At 39.2% G+C, this 19148-nt stretch overlaps 1 protein-coding gene across 1 annotated transcript in view; it reads right to left on the reverse strand.

The window, feature by feature from the left end:
* FOCAD (focadhesin) overlaps positions 1-19148 on the reverse strand; it is a 788759-nt gene that overhangs the window by 479734 nt on the left and 289877 nt on the right. Inside the window, exon 12 of the mRNA XM_029606912.1 lies at positions 2250-2354. Coding sequence (XP_029462772.1) covers positions 2250-2354 — 105 coding nt within the window. The remainder of the gene's footprint in view (positions 1-2249; positions 2355-19148) is intronic.

Raw genomic sequence — 19148 nt, forward strand, 5'->3', positions numbered from 1 at the left:
TCTCACGTGATATGATTTGCTAAAAAAAAGCACAATAGAGGTGATATGTTCATATAAAGAAAAGAAGAGAAAAGAAAAATACCGTGATCAATGATTAAATAGAAGGTGGAGTATTAAAGCGTTATTCAAGCTATACGATGACACCTATTATGATGGTCAACACATTTAGACTATAGGTTCTAGGGAAAAGCAATAATCAGTTGGACACTATTGGTATATGTGTTTGTGATGTTTGTTTTGAAGCCAGCAATGTAAAAATCTGTAAGCAATTGAAACATGTTCTGTTGTGATTGTTTTTAATAATATGTGTATGCATTGCTTTGCACAAATAATTATTTATGATTGGTAAAAAAGAGAGTTTGAATATGAATGGGTATGTTTGAGTGTGAATGAGTGTTGATTTTGCACTATATAAAAGCCAATAATGTATTTTGGTGAGATATAGACATGAACGTCTATTGTAGATTTTATGAAAGTCTAATATATAGAGAATTGTTTATCTTTTGATATTTTTTTATGAACTCAATAAAAAAACAAATTTGAACATAATAATTGTGCTTGTATTCCATTCCGCAGGGAGTGTTTTTTTGTCTATATATACATATAGATACATATGGTTTGATTCATCCCTGACCTTTTTGGTCTCTGGAGGATGAATACGAATTTGCTCAACAAATCAAGGTTAAAAAAAAAAAAGAGAGAGATTTGTCACAGACTGCAAAAAAAATATTCAAAGTACACCGGAGAACTTACCAAACTCTCCATTAACACTCATTTTACCACAGATCTATCTACCAGCACCCAATCACATGCCTCATATTCACCCCAGCAGCCCTCACATATGAACATATTTATTCCTGCTCAAGGCTGACATAGTGCACTGTTGCAGTCAAGCAGTTCCCATTAGTTCCTATGGAAGCAATTTTGACACTTCAACATTTGTATACTCTGAGAAAAATAGATAATAAACCTCCTTATTTTATTCCAATGATATACCATTTCCAGGCGAAAGATGCTTTTGAAGAGCCAGTGTTCTTTTTCCTGCCAGATATCCTGGCATTTACCTTTTTAAAAACTGCTTTGGCTTATTCCAAATTTTTATTTTAGTCTAATTAACACAGATACCATCTCTCTCATTTTAGTCCAAGTCTACTTTCTTTTCCCCCCAATTTTCTTTTTATTAAGATTTTTCAACATAAGGTCCACATACCGTTGTCAATATGAGCAGAATACACCAGCTCCATTAATGAAGAGGCCATAAATATATCTATTTGTGAGTAGGCAGTGTGTGGTATATAGTAAAAAGTGAAATCCTTACTACCAGGATTCTAGGTTCTCCACACATCCAATACTCCCAATGTCTCAACAGCATGCTGATGAATTTCTTCCAATGAATTCAGAAAGTCAAGTTAGTTCTCCTGGAATTATATAAAGCTGGACTTATTGTTAAATTAAAATCTCCCCTAATATCAAAGGTCCTTTGGTAAAGATCACCAAAACGTCAGTTAGGGCAGTGATGGTGAGCTCCGGTCCTCGAGTGCCACAATCAGGCCTGGTTTTCAGGATATCCACAATGAATATGCAAGAGATAGATTTGCATACAATGGAGGCAAAGATAACCATAACCCCCTCAAGAACACCTGAAACAAAGATATATTTACCTTCCTGTTTGTTTGGGGGGTTTTTGTTGGGGGGTTTTTTTGGTTGTTTTTTTTTTTTGTTGTTTGTTTTTTTTAGCATCCATTATGTTAAGTTCTTTATGAAAAAAATCCCCACACCTCTTGATTTCTTCCCTTGCCTATTTGAAGCCAAGAATATCTGAGTAAAATCACTATTCCATAAAACCTTGTCCTGCTTTTTAAGGTGTCTCTTGTATAAAGGCACTCTTGCTCTAGTTGTTAACTCCATTTCTACATCCATCTGCTGATTCAGAAGAGAGATTCACTTGTGTTCACCAGTCTATTAGAGCAGTTAATGAGTTCATGTTCAGGCTCCTGGAAACCTACTTTCACTGCCTGAGACACACTACTAGTTTTTTTGCTGCTGATTCCAAACAAAATATGCAACTTCTACATGACATTTTCATAACTCCTACACAACATTTGTTATTATCTTATAAATAACTTTATAAACTGCTTGCTCTAACTGGGCACAAGGTATGAGAGTGGCACATTTTTTGTTTTATTTAAACGAAGACTGTTCCGGAGTCCTGGCATGCATACAATTAACTGACTTTAGCTCCAACTGACCTTGTGTGTTCCCAGAGTAGGCAAAGTATATAGAATGTCACGGTACAACACAGGCTCCAATGGCTGTCCTAATTTGAACATCAAAACTGGAACCAAATTTGGTACCTGGAAAAAAACAACAAAAAAAAAATAAAAATATATATATATATATATATATATATATATATAAATAAAGAAGTATATAATAATTATATAATTTATCTGCAAGATGTCAATCATTCCCATGGAATAGACTTAGTTTTTGGGTACTTGCCAGGTTCTTATGGCCTGGATTGGCCACTGTTGGAAACAGGATGCTGGGCTTGATGGACCCTTGGGTCTGACCCAGTATGACATGTTCTTATGTTCTTAAAATCCATAATAAACTAAACACTAGCGCAACATTGACAACCCTACTACATTGAAGTTTAAAGAATGAAGGCTATAAAGAAACTATCATTTTGTAAGGCTCACTTACATCTGTGCAGGTCTAACCAGCTGTTTATATACAGTCTACAATTACTCTCAAGGGCCCTTAGGGTATAGCGATACCACTAAATGATAATAGCAATAATGAGTAAGAACAGGGTTAATTATGCTGCTTGTATTCTGTCCTAGAAAGAGGACAAAGTATACAATTTTTACAGGTAAGTCTTATTATTGGGCCAGGCAGAAATGTTATAGACCTTCTGTATGCCATACAGTCGTGCTGTCATGCAAGACCTCTAAAAATGTGAGGGATATACACTTACAATACAAAGTATCTGCAACTATCTGCAGCAGAGGACACTGAAAGCAAGTGTTTAGACTGAATTCTCAAACACTAACAGATACCAGAGTGATAGCTACAGATACAGAAACTGTAAGTGCAGTAAAATTTCTCCATTAGTGCTTGTTCATTGTGTGTAAACTACAGTGATTTTTAGAGCTGCTGAAAACATACCCAACTTCCTTCAAAACATTTAAACCAAAAGCACACAAACTCAGTTCAAAATTAGAGCAGCAGTCTTTAGGATAAACCAGTGTTTCCCATACCACGGTGCCAATGATGCAGTGGTCTTTTGTGATGCCTCTTGTCCGGCAAACTTCACTTTGATGACGCAGAAGAGAGATAGAGAAGCCAATGGCAGACAGCCCTGCCTTCTGGTTTCCCAGCCCTGCAGCAGTCTCAACACTGAAGGACAAAGCCAGCAGCGCTCTGAAAAGCAGCAGGGGACCCTGAAAGCACTGTGCTCCTTGTCCCTGCGTATACCCCTCCTGCTCTAAGGCCCGTAGTGTGCTTCTGCTATAAACACAAAGAATTAGGACCAGGTTTAGGAAAGATGGCTAACGGGAAGAGACTGTGGAATTCTTCCACTGTCTCCCTGCTGCCACTACCGCTCTTCTTTAGCTCTGGGGCCACAGCACTAATTGGCCCTCTCCTCCTCCTTTTTGAGCTATGATCACTCTGGGGGGGAGGGGGGTATCAGAAAAGAAAGTGAGTGTTGTCGTCATGCTGTTGCCATACCATCATCACTACCGCTGGAGGAGGCAGGAGACGGTGAAAGGGTGAGTGGAGCTGTTAAGGAGGAGATGGAGCTGGGGATATATAAGAAGGGGGGAGACAGCGAGAGAGATAAGGATGAGCAGGAAGCCTATGAAAGGAGTAAATATGTGTGATAAGGAAAAGCAGGGGGGAGGGTGAGAGGAGGAAGAAAAAAAGGAAAGGAGAAAAGTGGGAAAGAGAGCAAAGCTACATGGCAGGAGCTGGCTCTCCATCTCTTCCACCTAAAGCAACACAGCTGGGGCCACCATTCAAACATATAGGGGGTTTTGTTTGTAATCATTTTTAAATTAATATACGTTTTGCTGGTGCCTGACAGAAAGAATGGTTCTACACATATTTATTTCCTAGTGTCTGAACGGTTTTTGCTTTTTGTTGTTCATTAGCAATAAGCTGCCCATCTCAGCACAGCACGATATCACTGACTGGAATCAGGTTCCTGGAAATTTAGTCATGTGCCAAACCGGTCCCTAGGTAGAAAAAAAAAAAAAAGGTGGTAAAATGAGGGTTAACCGCTGAAGAAAATGTCGGCGAGGACTTTTACTTTGATGAAGCCAGTCATGGCAAAGCTGTTTGGTTACTAAAACATTTTTTTTTTCTTCTGTACTTGCATCCTATCATGGAGTAATACTGTTATGACTTACTGAGGCACTAACTGTATTATCAGACCTGCTCCCGGTTTGTTCACTTGAACTACTTTGTTGGGTGAAACAAAGACAGGCTCTAACACGTTCTTTTATTGAGGATATCTCCCATCAAACTCTATGCGCTCTTCCCATCTCCAAGAACAAAAATATCATAAGTCATCCATTTAAAGGCTCCATACAATGTTATCTTTTGTTTGCATCTTAGAGGCTTGTTTTATTTTCCAATAGTGCCCTGGGTATTGTGTACAATGGAGTTTTATCAGGAGCATCTCAATTCAAGTTAGTTTTGAAACTTGGTCAGCTCAGTTTCAAAATTTGTTTCAAAAGTCACAGAATGTGAAAAACCCTTTGGAAACCAGAACCGCAATACATAGATATCTATAAGTAATTAAACTATTCTCTGGCCACTCGGTATCACTGCTGTGAAGGGATTCTGAGAGCTGCCCAAAATCATGAACATTCTTTCTGGTAGAGATTTTAAAAAAATCAACTTTGTTTAGGATTTAGGGAGTATTATTTTGCAACAGTGAGATTAGTTCCCGAAAAGAATAGAACTTTTAGCCTAGTGAGGCCCCTCCTAATTAAAAATGAAGTTGAAATTAAAATCTTGAAACAAGACAAACATTATAAAATGAAAAATGATATAAAACTATATAAACAAAATAGTAAGATGGTGGCATATCAGCAGGCACAGCTGATATGCCACCTGTTCCCTGCTGTTTCCATCTGCTGGGGGGGGGGGGGGGGGGTTTGCCTTTTTTCTGGTACTGAGATGGTGAAGAAGAGAAAGAGAAGAGTAATGGGCTTATCCTGTGGCCCCATCTTGGCCTGTGTTGACGGGTCCCATTGACTCATTTGTCATGCCTTCAGTACTGGCAGGAAGAGAGCCATTGGGAGGGCTTGGAGGGAGATGAGCTCCCAACTCCCTTAGGCTCGAGTGTGCCCTTGAGCCTTGCTATGAGAACACCTCCTTCAGACCCTACTGCTGGCTGGCTCACTAGATCGCCGCAGGGTCAGTCGCATACAGATGACGTTGGTGGTTTGTTGCTGGTTGCAGGGCAAGCAGCTGTGAAGTAGAGTCCAGCGGCTTCAAGCACAATGAATGCCAGGGCCTGATGGAGGGATGAATGCACAGGAGAATAGTGCCAGGAGCGTAGGAGGAGGTCAGTTAACTAAAGACGAGATACCTATGACAACTTTGAGGATAGATCCTTGAGGTGAGTGCAGTTGAAGAAACCTTCCATCTTTACAATGGAAGCAATTTGGGAAGCTATCGAAGACTTGGAAAAAAGCTGTTACATCTTAAATACCTTTGAAGAAAAACTCAAGCCTTTAAAAATAGGCTGCCAGTTATGGCATGTTTTAAAGAAGCAACAGAAGGGTGTTTGTCAAGCCTTACAAGTAAATTGAAGCAAATAGCAGTACAGCAGTCTATTACTAAAGACAATGCTCATTTATTAGCAATATGGATAATATCGAGAACTCTGTAAAGCTTATTAATTTGCGTTTTATAAACTTTCCTAGACTGCCCATGGTATCAGCTAAAGAGATGTTTAAAAGATATGCTGTGGAGGTCCTTAAAGTCCCATTATAATATGTTTCACCAGTTTTGAGGGTTTTTATCTTCTCCCATTCAAGAGGATGGATTCTGAGCCTCAGAGGAATGCTGTGACCTTAATATAGTTTGGATCTAACAACAGAGGTTTCTGATAGTGTGCTTGTGAAATTTTCAACCCTCATGGTCTCCTTTGCTTTACAGCCAGACCACAATTAGATATTAAAGCTTTTCTTTAGACAGTGTGATGAAACCTCTCTTTAGTATAAAATCAGAGTTTTTCTTGATGTATCTAAAATGACACAAAAAGATGTAGCCAATTTTTGCTAATGAGAGCTAGAGTTTTACAACTGAGAGGTCAGTTATTTTTTTATATTTCCTTGTATATGTAATATTAGGTATAACGATATCTCCTATATATATATATATATTTTTTTTTTTTATCTGTCCCAATTAATATTTTGAGTTATAAATTTGTACAAGGTCAGGTTGAGCCCCTGTTTTCTATTCCTGCAATGTCACTTTGAAGACGTTCTCTTTTAGATTAGTTATGTGCTGCTGGGCCTTAATGTCTTGTTATAGTTTTTTTATAACATTGTAGTTTGATATCCACATGTGATAGAGGATTCAATGTAATTTAGATTTACATTGTGATAAGGTTTTCTTGTTCTGTTTTTTTCTGATTTCTTTTCACTTTTTCTGTGCAATAAAAATTGTATTGCCTTGTTCTATTTAAAATACAAAAAAAAAAACAAAACAGCAATACACAAAAGTACTTCTCAACACATATCAACCTTAAAAATGAATCAAGATGCACAGAATATAGTAGCTCTTTCTCAGGAAAATAGAGAAGTATAACTTTGCTGATGCAGAAAGCAGTAGTTTTTCAACCAAAGCAAATTTACCCAGACTTAGATGGGTGGTGGTGCTTAGACATTTGTTAGGAGATACTTATCTTTATGTTTCATATCATTCGCTGAATGTAACTCCTCCAAGAAACATGTTTAATATGACTAAAACATGTGAACTGTAAGATTATTATAGTGTGGGGGGATTTAAATGTGGTAATGGATCCTTATATTGATAAATTAGGAAATGCGTTAAACATTATGGACCTAGACAACTTGCCAGAAGTATCCTTAGCTTTAAGTGACATCGAGAGTTTGCATAACCCTAGTCATACAGAATATACATTTTTCTCTGGATAGATTTGTTATTCATTTCAGATACTTTATTGGTGGAAGCTAAAATTAAAGCGACTGGGAACTGGGTAGGTCGCAATGGGGTCCTAATCATTAACACCCAATCACCAGCAGATGGCGATTAAATATAAGTTCATTAAAAATTCAATTGGTGCAAGAAAAGGCAAAATACCTAATTATTATTTTGTTTAAAATAATACAGGAGGCTGTAAATTACAAATGATATGGGAAGCAGGTAAAGCAGTTCTTAAGACATCACTAATCTCACAGATCTTGGCTATGAAGCAGAAAGACAAGGAGAAAGTTTTGAATCTAACAGTGGAAATTAAGAGGGCAGCACATATATCAAAGGTTTTCATCCCAAGAGAATTGTAATTAGTACAAAGTAAACAAGAGTTAGAAAAAGGTCTTTGCACAAAAAACAGCATATACAATACACAGGACAAAATATAAATTTTATACATGTGTGAATAAAATCAGGAAAATGTTAGTGCACGAGCAAAAAGCAAGAAAAAGGAAAAATAATTCCTGATTTTAGGAAAAATGATAGACATGTCAGTTCAGATGTTTAGCAGATTAGTAAAGAATTTACTAAATATTATAGAAAATTATGTATCAGAGATTCAAGAAATAGAGGGAAAATTTAAGTTTTGTGTAGATTTGAGGTTTCCTGAAATCATCCAAGAACAAAATGCTCAATTGATGAAATTATCATCAGGACAGGAGGGACAAAACACGAGAGTAATTATCAAATAGCCCACATTATGATAAAGCGTGCTCGTACATTGGTCATGCAGACTTTACTAAGTATTTTCAAATTGAACTGATGCATCTAAGTTCACACTGAAGACAGTCAGATAAATTAACAGAGTACATTCACATGTTCATTCATGCAAAATTACACCTCTTGGGAGGGCATATCTTACAGGTATACACAATGTTTTTAAAGCCAAAAAGTATGCATGCAAATACTGACTCCGCCCCCACCGAACTCCTCTCTTCAGGGCATGTAAAAGTACACGCAAAACCGCATTATGTGACTACTTTTATGTGCCGTTAACCTGGGCATATTTTAGAACAAAAAACAAAGTCCAAAAATATGGAGAGACAACCAAAAGCACAACAATCTTGAATCAATCCAACCAAGACTTCAAAATTTTTCTTAATACATAATCACAGACCTCACACCTGAAGACAATACAAGACACCTTATTACAAATTCACAAATACTGAGATTCAGAGATGTGGCGATACAGAATTGATGCAGAAAAGGATTTCCCCTGAAGCAGAAGTTAATCGCTCGAAACACAGCCGGTGTGGGGCCTTTGTGGACATAGGTTTAGAATAAACAAGATAAGTGATCTACATGTACAGATCTTTAAAATTTGTTGATGAATATTATCCTTTTACTGCACTGTGGACACTTTATATAGTCTTTTGAAAAGGAAAAGAAATACCATATTTAAGACCCATGATTATAAAACACAGTATTGACGGCAAAAAAGACGAAATGGTCCTTCCAGTCTGTCCAGCAAGTTTCTTATGGTAGTAACTTCCAGTCCGTGCAGGTTACCTCCATATTTCTGTTAAGAGTTGTAACTGCGGCTCCGTGTGACCCTCAAGGCTTATGTTAAGGGTAGCAATATTTACAATCAAAACCAAGCAACTGTCAAATCCATAACAACATTATGGCTAGCAACATTTTTACAGGGTGAGCAGCCTTGATAATTCAAACAATGCTACTTGAACATGCTTTGCTTTTGACTTGGCTATAGAAAACGTCCCGTGCTTTATCCCTAATGTCTGCATATCGGTACCCTGGACTGTAAAAGTCAGAGCTCAGGGTTGGTTGTCTTCCGATTCCAATTCCCCTTTTTCCCACACCGTCAAAGCAGAGAGCGATGTTACAGTTGTGTCACAAGAATCAAGGCTGACTGGTTAAGGGTAGGAATTCCCATGTCTTCTGTTAAGAGTAGTAACTGTCACTCTGTACAGGTTACCCCCTTGCACCCTTTTCTTCATTTCCAACCTTTAGTCTTTAGGGATCCAACAGTGTTTGCCCCATGTCCTTTTGGACTTGTTTACTGTTTTCATCCTCACAATACCTTCTGGAAAGGCATTCCAGGCATCCACCCCCCCTTTCCGTGAAGAAATATTTCCTGATGTTGGTTTTAAGTTGTCCCCCTGGAGTTTCATATCATGGCCTAGTTCTACAGTTTCCTTTCCAATGGAAAAAATTTGATGTTCATGCATCATTAAGACCTTTCAGGTATTTGAAGGTCTGTATTATATTTCCTCCACACCTCCTCTCTTCCAGGGTATATATATTCAGATCCTTCAGCCCTCTCCTCGAAAGTACTCCAATATAGACCCCACACTATTTTGGTCACCCTTCTGTGGACTGCCTCCATCCTGTCCTTATCCTTTTTTAGATATGCATTCTAGAACACAGTATCCAGGAAAGGCCTCACCAAGGACCTGTACAAGAGCATTACCACCTCCTTTTTCCTGCTGGTTATTCCTCTTGCTATGCAGTCCATCATTCTTCTGACATTAGCTATCGCCTTGTCGCATTGCTTTGCCACCTTCAGATCACCAGACACTATTACTCTAAGGTGCCTCTCCCAGCACATGCACATTAGTCTTTAACACACACACCCATCTCATACACCCTCCCTCCCCCATCACACACACACACACACACACCACACACCCCATCTCATACAGATCTTTTCGATTACTGTACCCAAGATGCATGACTCTGCACTTCTTGGCACTAAATCTCAGCTGCCAAATCTTCACCCACTATTCAAGCTTTCTTAAATCACTTTTCATGCTCTCTACTCATTCAGGCATGTCCACTCTTTTGAAGATCTTAGCATCATCCGCAAATAAACAAATTTTACCTTCTATTCCTTCTGCAATGTCGCACACAAAGATATTAAACAGAACTGGTCCCAAAATCAATTTCTGTGGCACTCCATTTAACACCACTGTCTCTTCAGAATAGGTTCCATTTACCATTACACAATCTCTCCTGTCAGTCAACCAGTTCATAATCCACTCCACCGTCTTAGTGCCCACTTCCAAGTTTCTCATTTTATTCTTGAGTCTCCTATACAGGACTGTGTCAAAAGCTTTGATGAAATCCAAATAAATCTCATCGAACACTTTTTCTCAATCCAATTCTATATTCACCCTGTCAAAAAAATCAATCAGATTTATCTGGCAGGACCTTTCTCTGATAAATCCAAACTGCCTAGAATTCAGTAACCAACCAGACAGCACAGTTACTTACCTGTAACAGGTTTTCCCTTAGGACAGCAGGATGTTAGTCCTCACAGATGGGTGACATCATCAGATGGAGTCTGGCATGGAAAGAACCATTCGCTCAGGAAACCATATAATTATTTCAAAAGTGGAGAGAACCTTATATATGAGCCAAGGGTATTACTCTTTTCTGTAAAGAAATTTGTAACTGAAGCATTCACTTATTATGGTAAAACAATGTACTTATGTTACCAAAGTGACTGCGCATCTGCTTCAAAATATAATCGTAAGGCTCTCCACTTTGCTTTTCTTAATGCCACACATCCCAGTTTAATAATGTTACTTATTTATCTCTAAAAATAGAACAAAAGACACTTATTTCTTCCAGCATATGATACACGGCCCGACACAGCTCGTGTTTCATAAACCTTCTTCAGGGGCCTCAAAAATAATAGTTTGCACTATTCTAGAAAATTAAAACACAATATGAAATTATAGTACCTGAATATACCCAAATAACAATCAAATAAACTATCTGCATACATACATGTCTTAGTTCCGATATACACACTCCCATTTCAAAAAGTGGCCATAGCATTTCCAAAGGATCCGCCATTTTACCTAACTCGGTTTTTAAACCCTCCCAAGGCTAAACATTCAACCAATCACTGACCAATGTGATGAATCTGCCAGAACCAATAGGATGGCAAAATAGGTTCTTTAAATCAGCGTCATCCATTCTACACTCTCGTTCATTCCATATGGAAATTCTGATGATAGATTATAAATCCAACGTTGTTCTTTGTAATTCAACAAGGATCGTATATCAACCACCCTACTTGGCATTTGAACAACATCCAAAATAGTCCATCGTAGCTGTTCAAAATCATGCTTCTTTAACAAACAATGTTTAACAATAGGAGCTTCTATATTCTGTGTGTGAAGACGACTTCGGTGTTCTCTCAACCGTACTTTGACTGGTCTAGATGTGCATCCAATATAAAGTTGAGGACAGGTACATTGCAATACATACACCACATTATAAGAATTACAATCTGTTTGAAATTTCTTCTTATAATTTCTGCCCGTAATGGGATGTTACCAGGTGTCTCCCTGTATCGTGTATGGACACATATCACAACACCCACATGCTTGATGACCAGGGGCACTAGTTAACTGTATAGCGGTGGGTAGAGCAGCTCAAACGATCTGATTTTTAATGTTGGGTCCTCTTTTAAAAGATATTAATGGCTCCTCAGAAAAAACTGGATACAATTGTAAAATATGCCAATGACTATGAATACTCTGTACAATCGCTGAAGACTAATCAGTATGCTGTAATATGCAAACATTTCAAGACGTGGAACTTTTAGCCTGATATTCCAACAAAGAGGATCTAGGTGAATATAACACCCTTTTGTAAGCAGTTCGTACTATCAATAATGGATACCCATATTCCAAAACAAGTGTGGCTAAATCATATGATTGTCTTTTGAATTCCTCAACAGATGAACATAATCGACGTATCCGAAAAAATTGACTTACTGGGAGACCATTTTTAAACGCCCTAGGATGGAAACTATGATACATCAATAGATTGTTCCTATCTATTGATTTACGATACAGCGTGGTTTTTTAAATGAAGGTCTTCCTTGATGATCAAAATATCCAAAAAAGTAATTTTTTGAAAATCAAACAGAGGAAAATTTCAAATCGACATTGATAGTATTTAACCACTCCAAAAATTGACACAAAGTATTTTCACTTGAATTCCAAAAAAATAATAGATCTATATATCGGATCCAAAATGTAATTGATTGAAAAGATGTAGATTTGTAAATATGACGTTGTTCCATTCTATTCATCACCAAATTTGTAATAGATGGGGCAACCCAAGACCCCATAGCGATGCCATGGATTTGCAAATAAAAATGATCACTAAACATGAAGTAATTATGTTGCAATATCAATTGAGCTAAAGATAACAAAAATGTCATAGGCACATGGTGCGTATATGGTTTAGAAGTAAAAACTTCCAAGACAGTATCCAAAGCTACTGTGTGCGATACATTGGTATACAATGATATCACATCCATGGATAACAAAATCATGTGATCAGATAATAAAGTGACATCTTGTAATTTTTAAGAACTTGTGTTGTGTCTTGCATATATGAACGCATTGTTTTGACATGATCTTGCAAAAATTTGTCAAGAAAAATAGCCAATGTTTCCAATAAGGATCCATTACTGGAGATGATAGGTCTCAATGGTGGATTAATCAATGATTTAACAACTTTCAGGACTCCATATAGGATGGGAATTCGTGAATGTAATACTTGCAAAAATTGTCATTCTTTTTTGGTAAGAAAAGGTGTATTTTCTTCCAAAAGCAGATTTTTTTATTTGAGCTTGTAATTGTGGAGTGGGATCTTGTTCAAACAATCGATAAATATTTTGTGTCTTGAACTTGCTCCGTTAATCCCTGAACATACTGTTCTTGATCTTGGATGACAACACTCCTGCCATTATCAGCAGGCTTGATAACAATTGCGGTGTTAGAAGATAAAGTTTGCAAAGCCGTCTTCATATCTGAAGAAAAATTAACATATGTTTTGGTAATTGATGATTCAAGATCTTCAATATCTTTCAAAACGAGATCATGAAACATTGTGATGTGTGGGTCTAAGGACCTGGTGCAATCCATTTGGACTTTGGATGAACAATGGAAATGTCATCTTGTAGAACATTATTCAATGTGCAATAGAGTTTTAACTGCAACTTTCTTACTTTCTTACTGCTCCGGATAAGCCTGCCTCTATTCACAACTGAGGCTTAATTTTACTTGCCTGTGCCATCCATCTCTCCGGCCCCGGGACAGCTTCACCCGTGCTGTTCCTCCCTCGGTAGCTGAACCCGCCCTAGAGACGTCATCCCAGGACGCCGAGGGGGTCATAAGCGTGGCATCAGGCCATTGAACATCTTACTGCTCTGGATACAAGCCTGCCTCTATTCACAACTGAGGCTTAATTTTACTTGCCTGTGCCATCCATCTCTCCAGCCCTGGGACAACTTCACCTGCTCTGTTTTCCCCCTCGGTAGCTGAACCTGCCCTAATGACAACATCCCGGGGTGCCGAGGGGATCATAAGCTCAGCATCGGGCTGTCAACGCCATGCGCCGGGCTAGCACGACAAAGGGGCCCGCCCCTTCATGCAGACCCGTTTAACATCCAGTAGACTTTTGATAATATCACTCTTTGTTCTGTTCCATTATGAACACTAACAATTTTTCTCCGATTTCACTTTGTATCTATCAAGGCTCTTACAGTAAGGCTTCCTCGAGCAAGATGAAGACCACACCGTCAGCCACCAAATCAAGACCTCCTATTCAATGGAATCTTGTGAATATACCTACCAAAGACACCTTTACCAACATGCTTTTTCTCGCTTTTTTTACTCATACATGCACAATCTTTGACAAAAAAGTTTATGCTTATTTCAGATCTACTACAGGATGAAAAGTCAGACTTTATAGCTCTAACCGAAACCTGGTTACAAAAGACTGACTCCGTGATAATAAATCAAATGACTAATAATTTATACAACCTTTTTTCTATACCAAGAATGACACATTGGGGCAGGGGAATAATGCTAATAATTAAGAAAAAATTTATGATGAAGCTGGTGCCTCACAATCTTCCACATCAATATGAAATAGCATTGCTTGACTCAATTGATTTACAAATCTGTTTAGTATATTTTCTACCCGGACTTTTAGAGCACAATATTTCCCCACTAATAGAATTTTTTCTCTCAAATTTCAGCCACAATAAAACCACAGTCATCCTTGGAGATTTCAACCTTCATACTGATGTTATACCCCTATCACATTCATGTCAAACTCTCTTAGACGCACTTGCTGCCCTTGGCTTCACGTTAATAACTAATAACATGACCCATAAAACGGGACACATCCTTGATGTAATCTTCATTAATAATACACCTATGCCTGATTTATCAGTAAAATTCACTCCTGTTCCCTGGTCCGACCACTATTTATTACATTGCTCTACCTCCTTCGACCGCAAAAAAAGTCATAGTGGCACCAATCTCATTACTTTCAATTATCATCCACCTTTCCCTATCAACTTAGTTCAACATGAATTAGAAAAAACAATTAAAAAATATTGACTTTTCTGTTATGGTTCTGGCCGCGAGCGCCGCGACCAGACCCTTACACCTTTGTGTTCCTGGACCTGTTCCCGCTTCTGTTGGCCTAGTTCATGGCCTGTTCGGCGGCATCCCCGTGAGGGCCGCGCCGCCGGAAAGCCTCCCATGGATGCCCTGCCTCTAGGCGCACGCGCGCACCACTTGGGTGCTTTTCTAGGCCGTTTCCCGCCAGTGGTGATTCCGCCCAGTTCCTGACGTCAGACGCCGCGGCCTTGATAAGCCGGCCGCGGACACTCAGTCTTCGCCTTGCAACGAGCTACCAACCAGTTCCCTGTTGCTCCGTGCCCCGGAGTGAGCTGCCTTTGGAACTCGCTTCGTTCCTGCTTGCCCGCTACAGTACTTGCTTGGTTCCTGCTTGCCTGCTACAGTACCTGCTTGGTTCCTGCCTGGTTCCAGTACCCGAGTCTTGCTACAGTTCTTGCCTGGTTCCAGTACCCGAGTCTTGCTACAGTTCCTGCCTGGTTCCAGTACCCGAGTCTTGCTACAGTTCCTGTCTACTGTTCTAATCTGGTTCCAGTTCTCAGTCCTGCTCATCAGCCTGCCCGCTCCAATCTCAAGATCATCAACTCACCTAAGTCCCAGCGGCTGGGCTCCTACGGGCTCCTCCCGGGGGGCTTCGGCTTCTAAGGGTGAAGCCTCTCCTAAGTCCCAGCGGCTGGGCTCCTACGGGCTCCTCCCGGGGGAGCACCAGCTTCCAGGGTGAAGAGCACCTCTACGTCCTGCCTGAACATCTGCCTCCTGGCCTGCGGTGCACCAGAGACATTGAATACCTTTCCCAGTCTCTTGCAGGTCAGCCCAAGGGTCCACTAAATTGAGACTCCATAACATTTTCGAACACAGATAATGCCTTTCAATCCTGGTCTCATATTACCTCAGAGATTGCTAACACCATTAATCCAGTAAAAACCAAATGAATTTATAGTTCAAAGAAAAATCTAATCCATGGTACAATTCACAACTCAAAGTTCTAAATTTGTCTTAAGAAAAAAGAAAAAGCTTGGTGCAAAAGGAAATCTAGCCAAACCTTAACAAATAATTGTATATATCTTGCATATTATAAAAATCAGCTAAACAGAACCAAAAAAGAATGTTACAGCAAAAAAATACTAAATTTTGCACATATCCCAAAAACCCTATTTAATATAGTAAAAAATTTGACCTGTGAGAACAACCCAACACACACCGATAACTAATAAAAACTTTAGTCAAGACCTGGCTACATTTTTTAAAAATAAAATTGCCAAACTCATGGAAATCTTAGACAAAACACCCCAACAAGACATCGCATTGACTAGTAAAGACGTGATAAATTGGGCCAAATTTGAAAAGGTCTCCACTACCGAAGTCGAAGAGCTAATTAAAACTTTAAATCCTGCAAATCACCCTCTTGATGAAATACCAATAATAGCATTGAAAGAACTAACACAGCCCCAACAGTCACAGCAATTATCAATAAATCCTTGGAAGAAGGCACTCTACCGGACTTACTTAAATTAGCGATAATTAAACCTATCATCAAAAAAAAGAATCTAGACCCTACTGACCTCAGTAATTACCGCCCTATATCAAACGTATCCTTCCTCACAAAACTAATTGAGAAGGTAGTGTTAAAACAACTTTCAGAACACTTGGAAACGAATGATATTATTTATCCAACGCAGCATGGCTTTAGAAAACATTTCAGCACAGAGTCTTTGCTCCTCTCTCTAACAGACACTATCATGAGAGGTTTTGACAATGGACACCGATTTCTTCTTATATTACTTGATCTTTATGCAGCTTTTGATACGGTCAATCACAAAAGTCTTATTCGTAGACTATCTGAAATCGGCCTCACCAGTTCTACATTACAATGGTTCACATCCTACCTTAGCAATAGAACCTTTCAGGTAAACATAAACACCTTTAAATCTGAAACAATAACACTTGATACAGGGGTTCTGCAAGGCTCTTCTCTCTCAGCCACTCTTTTTAATATATATATGCTTCCATTATGCCAACTCCTTTCCGGTCTTGAATTAACATACTACCATCTATGCTGATGACATCCAGACCCTCATTCTGGTTTCAGACACAATAGAACAGGCTTTCAAACTATCTGTATTGTATCTTAACATCAAACAACTACTAACCCGCGAGACTCAGCCTTAATCGCGAAAAAACAGAATTAATTTTACTTGAAAGGAAAATTTCAGCATCAAATGTAAACAGGGAAATGCAGCATGATAAATTTTCTATTAAACTAGGTGACAAAGTCAGAGATCTTGACATCTGGATTGACCCCCGAGCTAAATTTAAAAAAACACATATCAATTAAGATTAAAGAAGGATTCAGTAAACTATAATGCTAAAGCAACTGAAACCACTTCTACATCCCAACGACTTCAGAACAATATTACAGTCATTAATTTTCACAGGCACTGACTACTAGGGATGTGAATCGTGTGCCCGATCGTTTTAACGATCAGGTTCGGCTGGGAGGGGGGGGGGAAATCTGATAGTTAGAGATGTGAATTGGGATCGGTTCAGATTCCAATTCACATCACTAATTTTTTTTAGTGAGGCCCGCGCCCATAAAAAAAACCCCACCCGACCCTTTAAAATTACCCCCTTAGCCTCCCCCACTCTCCCGACCCCCCCCCCCTAAAACTTTTTACACATACCTGGTGGTCCAGGGGGGCCACGGGCAGCGATCTCCCGTTCCCAGGCCATCAGCTGCGTTAACAAAATGGCGCCGATGGCCCTTTGCCTTTACCATGTGACAGGGCAAAGGTAGCGCCAGTGCCATTTTGAATACTGGCAATACGGCCCGAGTGCAGGAGGTCGCTCCCGGACCCCCGCTGGACTTTTGGCAAGTCTTGTGGGGGTCAGGAGGCCCCCCCCAAGCTGGCCAAAAGTCTCTGGGGGTCCAGCGGGGGTCCGGGATCGATCTCCTGCACTCGGGCCGTATTGCCAATATTCAAAATGGCACCGGCGCTACCTTTGCCCTGTCACATGGTAAGGGCAAAGGGCCATCGGCGCCATTTTTTTTAGTGCAGCTGATGGCCTGGGAACGGGAGATCGCTGCCCGCAGCCCCCCTGGACCACCAGGTATGTGTAAAAAGGTTTTGGGGGGGGGGTCGGGAGAGTGGGGGAGGCTAAGGGGGTAATTTTAAAGGGTCGGGTGGGGTTTTGTTTTTTTTATTGGGCCATCGGCGCCATTTATTAGTGGCAGCCAAAATGGCGCCGATGGCCCGAGAGCGGGAGATCGCGCCGGGACCCCCCCACTGGACCACCAGGTAATTTAAAGCATTTTGGGGGGGTTCGGGAGGGTGGGGGATTTGTTTTAAAGGGTCGGGGTGGGTTTAGGGGTTGTTTTGGTGTGCCGGTTTTCCCGCCCTCCCCCAATTTACGATTTTTCACGATAAATCGGGGGAATTTCTATTGTATCGCGACTAACGATTTTTGACGATTTAAAAATTATCTGACGATTTTTTTAAATCGTCAAAAAACAATTCACATCCCTACTGACTACTGCAACTCTCTCCTGTTAGGCTTACCCAAATCTATGATCCGGCCTTTACAGATTCTTCAGAACGCTGCCGCTAGAGTACTAACCAGATGCAAAAAAACAGAACACATCACCCCCATTCTAAAATCGTTACACTCGTTACCCATCAAAAAATGTATTGATTACAAGGTACTCTGTATATTGCACAAAGCAATCTATGGCAATCAAGTAGAATGGTTAAACACCATGGTTCATCTTCATACACCTCAACATAACCTTAGATCATCTAACAAAGGGCTATTATCAATACCTTCAGTTTCAGAGAAAGAGCAATCTCGTTAGCAGGACCTGGATTGTGGAACACTTCCAGTGAACCTGAGGTTACAGAATAATTTAAAACTGTTCAGAAAACATCTTAAAATTTGGCTTTTCGAGCAAGCTTATAAGGATGGCATTGGCTAAAATCATTTCCACCTACACTGCACTATTTTTAATATTATTTATCTGGATTATCCTCATCCACCTTTGAGTTTTAGTTCTTTTATTTATTTTTATTAATTTAAATAAGTATTTAGAATTCTAATTTTTAGCCTAGTACTTATTCATAGTGTTTTTTGATTTTTTAAGGCTTGTACTTTATTATTTAATTATTTAATTATTTCTTAGCTGTTTTTATGTTATATATTCAGATCTTGTTGTTTAAATAATTATCTTTTTAATTAATTTTAGTCTCATTTCTATTATTTTACAGTTCATTAATTTTCTTGTGTTTATTTTTCTTGCATGTAAACCGTTGTGACGGCATGTTCCAAACAACGGTATATAAAAGTTTATAAATAAAATAAACTTTCTGATGAAACAGAAGAATGAAACACAGCTGTCAAAAGAATCATGTTTCTGAAATGGAACAAAAGATAGTCCCAAATTTAAAACTTGAGTCTGTGTTTGTGTGAGGGCAACACTGGACAAGTTAATCACTGCTG

Source organism: Rhinatrema bivittatum, chromosome 1 (assembly GCF_901001135.1).
Source record: "Rhinatrema bivittatum chromosome 1, aRhiBiv1.1, whole genome shotgun sequence".
Lineage (NCBI taxonomy): Eukaryota > Metazoa > Chordata > Amphibia > Gymnophiona > Rhinatrematidae > Rhinatrema > Rhinatrema bivittatum.